The sequence below is a fragment of the Nanorana parkeri genome, unplaced genomic scaffold, assembly GCF_000935625.1.
Source record: "Nanorana parkeri isolate BGI_ZX_2015 unplaced genomic scaffold, ASM93562v1 scaffold39, whole genome shotgun sequence".
Lineage (NCBI taxonomy): Eukaryota > Metazoa > Chordata > Amphibia > Anura > Dicroglossidae > Nanorana > Nanorana parkeri.
The window spans coordinates 2700911-2713181 of NW_017306307.1; the positions used below are offsets into that span (position 1 = coordinate 2700911).

Sequence of the window (12271 nt, forward strand, 5' to 3'; positions counted from 1 at the left end):
CTTCTCAGATATTATGCTGAGAGTGGGATTGCCAACATTGTAAACCAATTACAGGGGATTATATGTAAAGAGCAGTACCTGTATTACAAGGATTACAAAGTATTACAATTCAGGTCAACTTTTTTTTTTAACATTTTGGATATGATAGGGAATATTTTGTATTGCTGGGTGTGGGGAATATACAGCAATAGCCAACGGAGATTCTAATAATTTGCAATGTAAAGCTTGGTTCCTGCAATAGAAGACACAGAATTCTTTGGTGGTCAAAAGGAGGAAGGGTAGGGGAGTCCCTAATCTGCTGTGTTTAAGCAGCACAGGCTTTGGCAAATTCTACAGCATCCAAACTGTTGGGAGTGTTGGATACATGTGTCCCCTGCAGCACTTAATGGTTCCTCCTGCCAGCTCGTGTCACTACAAAGTCCTGTAATGGGATGGGACTCCCAACCTCCTCCTTCCTCTCCTCCCCATCTTTGCTTGCATGACATACTCAGCTTCTCTTGGCTCCTCCAAGGCTTCAGTGGGGCTGCCCCTGCACTGCAAGCTTTAAGTGCTAGCTTTCACCCAGGGGTAAAAAAAATAACAAAGTTATATTCATCCAATCCTCAGAGTTTGCTGGCTGTGACAGAGCTCCCTCCTGCCTGCCTGCCTCCTCTAAGAGTTAGACAGCTCCAAGGATTGGCTGAGTATAACTTTTCTTTTTGATCCAAGGCAAAAAACAAACAGACACTTAACCCTTCCGGTGTGGAGGTAGCCAAACTGCAAGGGTTAGTCAAAATGTAAAAATGATTTGCTTGCATGCAGTAAAGGGTTATAAACCCACAATAAATATACCACACCTGCTACAACCGCATCAAAATGGGGTCATCATTTTCCAACCTTGCCATTTTTTTATCTCTAACTCAAGAAACTGGAATGAAAGTATTTAGAAATGCCCAAAACACTCAAGTTTTCACAAATATGAATAGAATACAGAAATAATCATCCTATGGAGCCGACACTCATATGGTATTATCCCTCAGTCATGTGGACTTCCAGCTTTTATCCAGGCCTCTTATTTAAGAGTTTAAACCACCAAACACGTCCCTGATCATCATAGTATGCATCACCCAGCACCATAACCAGTCTGATTGTTCTGGTAAGACCCTAAATTGTTTTTAAAAAAAATGGACTTGTACTGATAGATAGAATTGGATTACAGAAATGCAAATGGCCCTTTTATTGTGTTACCCATTTCATTTTCATAATAACCCATATAGAGCAGGAGCCAATAACAGTATAAGACAAATGTAAGCATCATGGTTTAACTATTCAGATGCATCTTTTATGAGCATTGTATAGGAATGGCCTATAATGGGATTATTAGAGAAACTACATCTAAAATAAAACCTTATAGCGGACTTTTACACTCAAAAATCAAATTCTACCAATGCATCACTCTTAGGGTTGCCACCTTTTTTTCAAGCGAAACCCGAACACTCAAGCGACGTGCAGTCATTTTTTTGGGGAGAATGAGTCTGGGCTTATTCATATGTAAATTGAACTGCCCATTCATATGTAAATATCACAGTTGAGACTATTTTCAGTGGGGGGGCCAGTAGCCCCTAACTTAATTCTGGTTGGCCCTGCCTGTCTGACATCTTGTGTCCAGGTTTCTGCTGCCATGAAACCTGGACACAGCATTCAAAATCCGGACTGTCCGGGTGAATCCTGGACAGGTGGCAACCCTAATCCCTCTATGTATGATGAATAATAATAACAGACATGTCAGGTGTAAAATGGTGCGATTATGAAATACTTACACTTGCAGAGCATTTACTTCCTGCTTTGAAAGGGCAAATTTACTTCAGTTTGCTAAAGCAATGCACACTGGGAATGTCTGGTCAACAGCAGAGCATAGTTGGGAAATCTCTTCTGTAATCTCATGAGATCTCAGGGGGAAGGCATTTTCCTCCTCTGAGATGATGTGCATGGTCACATGTGCCAGAAATCCAGGAAGTAAAAGAAGAGCTAGTAATCTGAGAAATAAGGTATGCAAAGAATAGAAACCCAGCAATTATCTAAAAGTATGCGTTTGTAGATTGCCATTACTAAACCTTTCTAAAAAAGGTGTGTTGTTATTTTGGAGCTATGGGTAAAGGTCCGCTTTAATGGGCAGCACCATCCAAAACTGATATTTCAAACCTGGGTGGGCTCGGTGAGTTATACCTCTCATTCCAGAGGCTTCTCAGAGATTACTGGCAAGACACTCCTATACACATCTCTCCCTCTCTCTTGTAAGAGAGAAAAAAAAAAATTACCTGTGGAATCCCACAAATGAACCTTCCGGTACCCACACAAAACAGAATTACTTTTGGGACAAGCTGACCTTTAAATTCTCAGTTATTCTGTAAAGTCTCTAACATTGGGAATTGTTTTATATCCACTCCCATTTTTAACAAACCTGGGATTAAATAAAGATTCTTTCCTTCCTTTAAAAAAAAAAAAATCTCAGCAGTAATTGTTGCACATGAAAAGTAAAATCTATTTTGGTGGTCACACCCTTCCTTGGCATTTGTCCTTCACTTACATGTGAAGACTGATGGCTCCCTTTCCTCAGATGCGGCGGTCTTTATTTAGAGCCAGACACAAAAAAAAAATCATCATCTTGTAGGAAAGGAAAACTTATGATGAGTCATGAAAGCTACCATTGTTATCCTCTCCTTCTAAAAAAAGAAGCTACCTGGCTGATCCAGAAGCTTCAGCACTAGGAGTCAGGGATCCGGGACAAGTATGCGTTTCAAGAGAGAAGCCAGCAATGGACACCCCTCTACTGCTTTCATGACAGGTCCGCTTTAACCAATTGAAGACCGGGGTGTTAAGCCCCAGTCCTGTACAGGCCATTTTTCCAGTATTTACCACTGCAGTACTTTGACTGACATTTATTCAGTCATGCAATGCTGTACCGAAATTAATTTTATACAATTTTTTGGGGACACAGAGCTTTCTTTTGGTGGTATTTAATAATTTAATTTTTATTATAACATGAAGAAAAAAAAAACAAACAAACCTGTTTTCCCTAAGTTAGGTTATAAAACATTACGCACATTTTTGGTAAAACATAAAAGACGGGGTCACGTTGTGTGAATAGTCAAACGTGTCAAGCCTTAAAATTGTTACAATTACCCAAAATTGGCCATAGGGGACACCTAAAAAGCTTTTATCGCTCATCAGTTTAGTGTTATAGGTAATTAAGCTCCCTAGAATTATTGTTCACACTCCAACGTTCCTGGTGATATGCAATGTGTGACAATAGTTTTCGCACGTAGGTGTACCTGACATGCAATTTACGTTTATACGTGCATGCAGGGGTGGGGGACTTGTTTTTATTTTTACACTTAAATTTTATTGCTATCACTTAGTTGCGACAGGTCCCCTTTATGAAGACATCAGGGGTCTCTAAGACCCCCAATGTCACATAGGGACCCCCAAAGAAGCCGATTGAGAGATCTGATTTACCAGCTTCTTCTCTGGCTATAGCAGCCAGAGAAATAACAGCTAAAGGCGGAAGTGATGTAATACACATCACTTCCGCCTTCAGGCATTTGGGAAAAGATCAGCAAGTGGGAGAATGTTTACACGGACGTTTACAGTGTCAGCTGCCACCGTGCTAGTCCCGGGCCTGCAGGTGGGACAGGGGAGCCCGTGATAACAGGCAGTGGCGGTGGAGGAGCGCGGCAGCAGAGAGGAGGGGATTAACATGGCAGCGGAGAGGGGCATGCATTCAAGCGATCGGACGGCTGCAGAGCCACGCAAATGCTTATCTGGAAGAGCCGGTAACGGCTGTATACATCTACTGCAGGATTCTTATGGCACAAGGGGGAGCAAGCAAGTTATACTCATCCAATCCTTGAGTGGGCAGCCCCCCTCCCGTGTCCCTTGGCATCCACATGACCTATACACTGTATTGGACGTGATGACTCAAGGATTCCTAGACGGCTGCAGTGGAGGGGGGGGGGGGGATCTAGGGACCAGACTAAGATCAAGCCGGCTCAGAGGTTTAGGGGAGTATAACAATTTGTTTTTTACCCTAGGCACAAATTAGCAGTTAACCCTTACAGTGTGGAGGTAACCCCACTGCAAGAGCCAACCAAATTTCGGGGTGGAGTTCTTCTTTAAATTTCCAGAGTTCTTTAACCATTTGTCTCGCGTTCATATAAAGTTCAGTAAAATAAAACCTGTTGCTATTGGTTACTGCGCTGCATTCACCCATACTGAGTCCCCGGTGTGCCCGACGCAGCTTCATCAACACTAATCCAGCATCTTCTGTTCAGGACTGGAAAAGCCGACATTGAAAGGAGCAGGAATTTGCCGAGGCCATCACAATGCTGCATTAGAAGAGGGTGAATGGAGAACATTGTTACAGGACGGTAACATCCATCTCTGTGTGACTTGTTTGAACAAGGGACGTTTCTAAAACAAAAATCTTTCCAACACCATGACAAATAACTAAAACTGCGGCAGAGAGCGATTTTCCATACGAGCCAGTGTTTTCATTAGTTACGAAGCACAACACAACAACCCGCACTACGTCTGAAAAATGCACCAAGCTGTATTTAGAAGAAGAGAAGCAAAATAATAAAATAGTAGTGTTGCCCATAGCAACCAACCAGTTAAAAGGTTTCCTTTTCTCACCTGCAATTCAGAAAAGTGGAACTAGACCAGGGGCAGGCAACTCCGGCTCTCCAACTGTTGTGGAACTACAGGTCCCATGAGGCATCGCAAGACTGACAATTACAGGCACGACTCCCAGAGTTGCTCACCCCTGCACTAGACCCACCAATTAAATGTCTCCCAAAACAGTTAGTTGCCAATTTGCAAGGTTGTCAGTTTGCTTATTTCAGCTCTCAACCGATCTTTCCAAGGCCTCAAATGGCTGGTCTCATAGCTGATGTGCAGCACCATGGCAACTGCAATCCAAATAGGAGGCAAAGATGGCACCTTTCTTGGCTGTAAAGCCAAGCTATCATGCGTCTGCCTCTGGGAGTCATGCCCATGGCTTCAGAGTCTAGCAATGCCCTGTGGAACTTGTAGTTACACAACATCTGGTGGGCAATGTTGGCTACCCCAGAGGCGTGTTCAGTTGCTCAGCCGCTGTGAGTGCTGAGTTAGTAAACTCTCTGAACGCTGTGCTGCAAATCAGCGCTCAGCACTGCTAACTTGGCACTCACAGCGGAAGTGAATGTGGATGCAGAGCGCTGAGTGTGACAGGGAAGGTGGAGACAGAGCACCAGTGGCCATTTTAACTGCGGGCACACCTGGCAGTGCTGGAGAAAGGTGCCTGAACCCCGATGGAGGAAATCAGTTCAGCGTGGGAACCTACAATTTAAAGTTTTGATGGACGAGCTTACCAAATATTCCTTGGAAAATGGTATTAGCAAAAATATTATCCTCCACCATTTGGCTTAACACTCTCAAGCCGAGATGTGTTCAGTGAAGCTGCTGCAGAACAGCTTCTTGGCTCTTCGCTAAGGAACTGAACATGCCTCCACTTTACAGCCAAGGAAGGTGCCATCTTGGCCTCTATTTGGATTGCAGTAGCCATGGTGCTGCACATGCCATCAGCTATGACACCAGCCATTTGACTTTGGTTGAGAGCTGAAATACTGGCAACCTGGACAATTGGCATGCCTTGTAAGTAACAATTTTGGGAGACAATAAATTGGTGGGTCTAGTTCAGGGGTGGGCAACTCCAGCCCTTTAGTTGCGGTTTATCTACAAATTGCAGTTCTGCTTTAAAATTACTTGAGTCTGTCTCCACATGCTAGTTTGTGGCGCACTCCATGTTTAAATCATGTCAGCCTAGGGGAGGGCAATTCTGGTGGTACTAGGTCTCCGCTTTCTGCCAGCGAACTACATTTCCCAGAAGCCTTTGCAGTTCCAATACGTCCAGCAATCCCGGTAACAGCCTTGACAAAATCTGGCAATCTACCAAGGATGCAATCTACTAGCTGATGAACTGATATACAACATAAGGATGCAAGGGTTTGTGGAGCTGCACTACACTGCATGCGAGTGACAAGTCCTAAAGAGTTTATGCGGCTAACTGCAGAGGCTGATCACCAGATGTGTGAGAGCTTGGTGTGAACCCAATTCGCCAAGCTCGAGCAAAATGGTCACTGGTCCTCCCAACGGCCCAATCAGTTGTGGCCAGTACATTCCCTGACAAAAGGTGTGGGAAATGCCCTGGCTGCAACTGATTGAGCTGGTGTGGTGAGGTGCGAGTGCCATTTTTGCACAGGCTACACACAAGGCCTCACACATCACTAGTCCCCACGTTAGGAAGGAAAGAAGGACCACTGTAAAAGACTGAAGGAAAGCAGTAGAACCTGGTTTGGTGCAGAGTTTAGCCCCTGCCCCCTCTAAATAAAACATCACAGGAAGCCAATATTGAAATAGATTTGGGTACTTATGCTAATTGTATACAAAAATACAGGTTTTGTTTCAGATCTGCCTGGAATTTGACTTTAAAGAAAACCTGTCATGAGAGAACTGCGTAGGGTGCCATTATGGACCTCTTTGGAAATGGTTAGTTGCTGGCTAAGATTTTGGCTTTAACACTGAGTCCCTGATGCCGATAGTTAATGAATTTTGACATTTATGTGCAATATACTTGTTTTGGGTTTGTTTTAGAAACAGAATTAAAAGGAGGACACAACCAGGCAACCAACATTTCAGAAGACAGCACGTAATGGCAGTGCCCATATTTCACTTATGACAGGTGTACTTTAAGTGTTTCTTTTGATTTCATCCACCACGCTACATTACATGAAAAAAGGGAGTTTAGCTTTAAAGTAAACTAAATCATGGCTACAAATATGCAATGTTAGGGCTCATGCACAGAGCCGTGTGAAGATAAAGCAAGTACTCTGCAGGATCTTGTTGGCAGAAGCTGCTGGCAAGATCCTGCATAAAACTTGCTTTGTGCGTATGTAACCTTCGTGCAACGTTTACGTGCCCTATTGACTCGAGCCGCCTGCATCCTACCAACGAAGCATACTAGGCATCTCCTATTGCCTGCATCCTAGCAACAAAGGACACTAGGCACCTCCTATTGCCTGCATCCTAGCAACAAAGGACTATGAAACTCCCATCACCTAGCATCCATTGCTGGGATACAGGCGGCTCATGCTCAGTGCATTTGAGCTGTATGCATGTAAACATCAGCGCAAAAGTTTACATGCATTCAGCATAAAATACGGTCTATACGCAGGACCACAGGTGCAGAATTTTCTCTACTGATTTTACACATGTAAGGGCAGTGCAGGTTTACTGATCTTAATGCACTGTGTACATGGGCTATAGGAAAACAATACATCTACATTCATATCTATAAAAAAATAAATAAATACTGTACTAACAATGGTAGGGTGCATGAACCCTTTAAGAAGTAGTAAAACAATTTATCCTGACAGACATGACACGCTGGTTTATCATTGCTCACTGGAAGAGTCGGGATATGCACAGGTGTAACAATGTTCCACATTTAAATTCAATCCTGTTAGCATTCAGTTTAGCAAAGCTGAACTGCAGTTGCTATAGAAACAGACGGGAACTCGGCTGAACAGAAGCATCAAAATGTACAAAGTACAAAATTATTATTACAGCAACCCATTGCATGGAACCCAATCACCATGTATTAGGCGGGCAAAGACTGGACTGGTCATGAAGACGTGACTCATTTTGTTCCATATTTCCAGTTTGAAAAATTGGCACGTATTTTATATTTTGCTTAGAACTAAATAGGAATACATATAATCTGTCTCCCTGGTGGCCACACCCAAAACAGCTTCTTTTGTAGGAGAACCCAAAAGGTACTCTACCACCCACTACAATAATAACAACAATCAATCATCTTCATAGTGTGTCCACAAGCAATGAGACCTGAGGATTTAGATCTGTAGAGTACAGGGAAGATCAGTCTAAATGTAAACTTCCACCTCCTCTGTGGGGCTTAGATCAAAATGTTCTATAAACCAGACCAGTCATTACAAATTCATATGACTGCAGTCTACAAAACTCCTCCCTGGTCTTTGAAGAACATTACCCTTGAGTTGGAAGTTAATCTGCCACAAGTCTGGGCAATTTAACCTGAACCAATGATGAAAATTAAACCAATAGTATAAGTCGTCCCTCCGCACATGCCAGGGTGCTAGGTGTAATCTTATACTTGGAGCTCTCCTTCAGGCCTTCATGTAAATCACTGACCAAATCTTGCTGTCCTAACCTCTAACATTTCTAGAATCCACTTCTTAAATGCCACTACAAAGCTACTCAGGGCTAGTTCTCTCCAGAACTGCGTGCGATTGCACCGTGATTGGTTTAGGTTTTTTTTTGGCTTAAAATGGGATTTCAGGTGCGTTCGCATGCGTTTTTGATGGGTTCCACAGCGATCCGATGCAGCGAAAATAGGACAAGCAGTATTTTTTCTGACTGCATCGAACAGACTGCACTGGTGTGTACAGAGCACCAGAAATCCCATAGGAAAGCATTGAGATTGTGCATTTTGGATGCAGCTGCGAAACTGAACGGACTGCATCACAACTGCATCTGGTGTGAACTAGCCCTAATTCACTCTTGTGTCATCTCTCTTCGCGACTGTTGCAACTCCCTTCTCGTTGGCCCATCTTTAAACAGGCTCTACCCCTTCAGTCCATCATGAATGCGGCTGCTAAACTCATCCACCTTGCCAACCGTTCAGTTGCAGCCACCCCTCTTTAACAATCCCTCCACTGGCTTCTGATAGCCCAAAAATTCAAAATACTAACAATACAAAACCATCCACAAAATTGCCTCCATTTACATCTCCAACCTCATGTCAAAATATCACCCATACCACCCTTCTCCACTCCTTCCAAGACCTCCTGCTGTCTAGCTCACTCATCACCTCCTCCCATGCTATCATCTAGGACTTCTCCAGACCCTCTCCCATTCTCTGGAACTCTCTACATCAATCTGTCCGACTATCTCCTACTCCGTCTGCCTTTAGGCAATCCCTGAAAACTCACTTCAGTAGGGAAGTCTGTTCTGGCTCCACCTAAAAACTGTACATTGATTGATTCCTTCACTCACTTCATCCCAGTTTTTACCTTCTGTATCACTTGCCCAATAAACTCTCAGGATTATAAACTCTCAGGATCAGGACCCTTCTAATCCTCTTGTATGGCATTATATGGTAACTATACTGTCTCCCCAGATTTTGTAACACACCGCGCAAACTGTTGGCACTATAAAAAAACCGGAATAATAATAATTAACAACACCACTTCTAATTGGGCCAAGTGTGAGCCTGTGACTGTGGGCTGTAGTTCCTGCACAGCCTCGTTTAGCCCACTGAAACATTACCTTAAAATATTATTAAATAGGAGTTAAAAAGGGAAGCTGAACAATACTCAATTAAAGAGATGAATGGCTGCATTTCCTGCACATATCACATATTTCCTGGACAGGATTAGGTTTTATTGCTAGCCATGGGTCCACACATGCACTCAATCATATAAAAAAAAAATAAAAAAAAAATAATAATATTATCATCATCATCACAAATATGCATTTTTAAACCTTGAAATGATTTTTTGATTCAACTGAATTTATTTTTACCTCATTACAAAAAAAACAACACATTTTGATCATTGATGTCTTTGTGATGTCCCCCTCTCTCCTATAAGATTAACAGCATGAATCATACTTCTGTTATATCAAATGTTTCCAATGTTTTATGTAGGCGCCGAGATTTGAATTTTCCAGGCTTGGCTGTTCGGAGGATTTTCCAGTGGTTGGAATCAGTCCGGCAAGAGAAAGCAGCTCCAGAATACAGCTAGCTGTGGTTTTTCTACTTCCCATACTAATCTATGGGTGGATCTATATGAAGTCAAATTCAAACCACCAAATACTTGTATAAAGCAGAAATCAGGGAAGTCAGAGACAAAAAGACAAGAAAAGGAAAAATATGCACATGGAACAAAAAAAAAGAAAAAAAAAAGTATACAGGCTGAAAAGCCATCAGTAAGTAACAGAGCACTCTGAGAAAATGTCTATGTCCAGAATGTGTTAGACCATCACAGATTACAAGCAGGGTCAGATCAGAGGATGCCAATACATAGAGTACCTTTTGAGCATTCCGGTACCTACCCATATGAAAGCTCTTAGTAAGCCTACTGTATCTGCCCAAAAAGATCTGTCATATGTTTAAGAGCTTAAAGAAGATCTTAACTCTGGAACCTGTTCCCAAAAAAGGCCGACAGAGGGACAAAGGACTAGTTACCAGTATTGCTTGTGGTCTTCCTGATCTTTTCCCCATTACAGACTTATCATGCCTTGTTCTGCACTGTCTCTGCATTGAGGGGGCCATCTTGTTAAAGGCAGGGCTTTGCTTCCCCATGTCCGAGCTGACAGCAAGGAGAAAAGTGAGCAGCACAGTAGCGATATCACCAAATCTCACTCCAAATCTGGTAAGACTAGCATACAGAGACGCAGTGCCTTAGATCTCACACTGCAGATGTACAACTGTGAGGCTATAGGAAGTACACTGCTGTTTAAATCCAGGCAAAAGGTTGATTTTTTAAAAATGTACTGCTGAGGCACAGTTAGCATTCCTAATGTTCCCTAAAACATAGCAAATCTTCAGTTTGAGGTCAGGTCCACCTTCTTAAAAGAGCAATTCAAATGTATGTAAATGATCCTGTACTGTGAAAAACAGAATGATGGGAAGAAATATGAACCCCTGATGGAGGACTGACAACATAATGGAGGTCACAGATGGAGTACAGATAAAACAAAATCCTACCAGTCTTCATTAGGCCGCTCTTTGGCTCCTTCTTGTATCTCGTGGGCTGAACGCTGCCATCAGTATACATGCCAGTGCTGACTCGCTTGTGGCTGTAATCATCCTCACTTCCTGTACAGAATCCCATGGGGCTCATGCCAGCATCGGACGGAGTCTTTACCGGGGACACTGATTGACTACTGGGACAACCGGTGTCATCTAAAAATAAGAAAATACAAGCAGTTTAAAAAAAATAAAAAAGAAAAAAGGTTCCCATCCCATATATACAACAATATAACCATATATATAACCATGTATTGTTCATATGAATATGGCATAAGAGAGCATGGCATAGGCATGAAATAGATAACTCCACAGTTTGCACACCTCCCAACATTCTGAGATAAGAAAGGAGGACACCTTTTAGTACATAGTAGGGATGCACCAATGCCGATACTAGTATAGGTGCCGTTATCGAGTATTTGGGAGAGTACTCCTACTCGCCCAAATGCTCCGATACCTTCCCCAATACCGGAACTTCTGGTCAAAGGGATAATTCCTCTGACCAGCAGTGCCGCAAGGGAATATGGAGCCGGCTTTCCGGCCAATTAGGAAGCCGGGTGGCGGGTAAAGACTCACTGATTGGCAAGGGAACCGACTCCATGCTGTTTGGCTGGCTAGATGCTGATTGGCCGGAAAGCTGGCTTCCCAGCCAATTAGCATCAATGTGGCCAAACAGCATTGAGCCAGCTTCCCAGCCAATCAGGAAGTCGGGCTGCAGGTAATGACCCACCTCCCGGCTTCCTGTGACCGGGAAGCCAGCTCTCGGCCAATCAGCATTTTTTTACTGACCATTGGGCTCTCGTACATTTCCTGGCACCTCTTAAGACGGGTTGTGAGCTGTAGTGGAGGGAAGACCTCGGGTGAAGACATGACGACTACCCAACTCTTGCAAATGCAGTTTTGGTAATGAAATACATTTTCTTTTATAGATGCCATACCTCATCAGTTGACCCTCTTTTTGGCCTCATGTACCAAGGGAGAGGGGAATTTGGTTCTAAAGGAGGAAAAGTCCCTCCAAGTAAAAGGGGCAGTTGGGAGTTATTCAGTTTGTTGGAAGTCTGTGTTGCTGTTGAACATTTTCACCCACTTCCTGTTTGGTGCAACCATTGTCATCAGGACAGTAAGTGAAGGGAAGTCTCTTAAAAAGGACCAGTGTTGACAGGCTTTTGTTGGATGGGCTTGAACTCCAATATATGCAGATCAAGCACGGGTCATCAAAATGTCATCTGCCGGGTCCAATAAACCTGTCAATGAATTCTGAATGACCCCGGAAGAGTCTCAAACTGATATCCAACCGGTGCGATTTGACTCAAGCACCGGCCCTAATGCGGCATTAAAGTAAAAATGTATAGGGTCTGTTTTTGGCAGAACATACACTTTTGGGTGTCTGGTTTAGCCCCAATAACC

General features: G+C 43.2%; 1 protein-coding gene across 5 annotated transcripts in view; it reads right to left on the bottom strand.

The window, feature by feature from the left end:
• Positions 1-12271, bottom strand: part of SYBU (syntabulin) — a 49203-nt gene that overhangs the window by 23495 nt on the left and 13437 nt on the right. For all 5 annotated transcript variants that reach the window (XM_018570948.1, XM_018570936.1, XM_018570944.1 and 2 more), the window contains exon 4: positions 10823-11020. In XM_018570948.1, coding sequence (XP_018426450.1) covers positions 10823-11020 — 198 coding nt within the window. The remainder of the gene's footprint in view (positions 1-10822; positions 11021-12271) is intronic.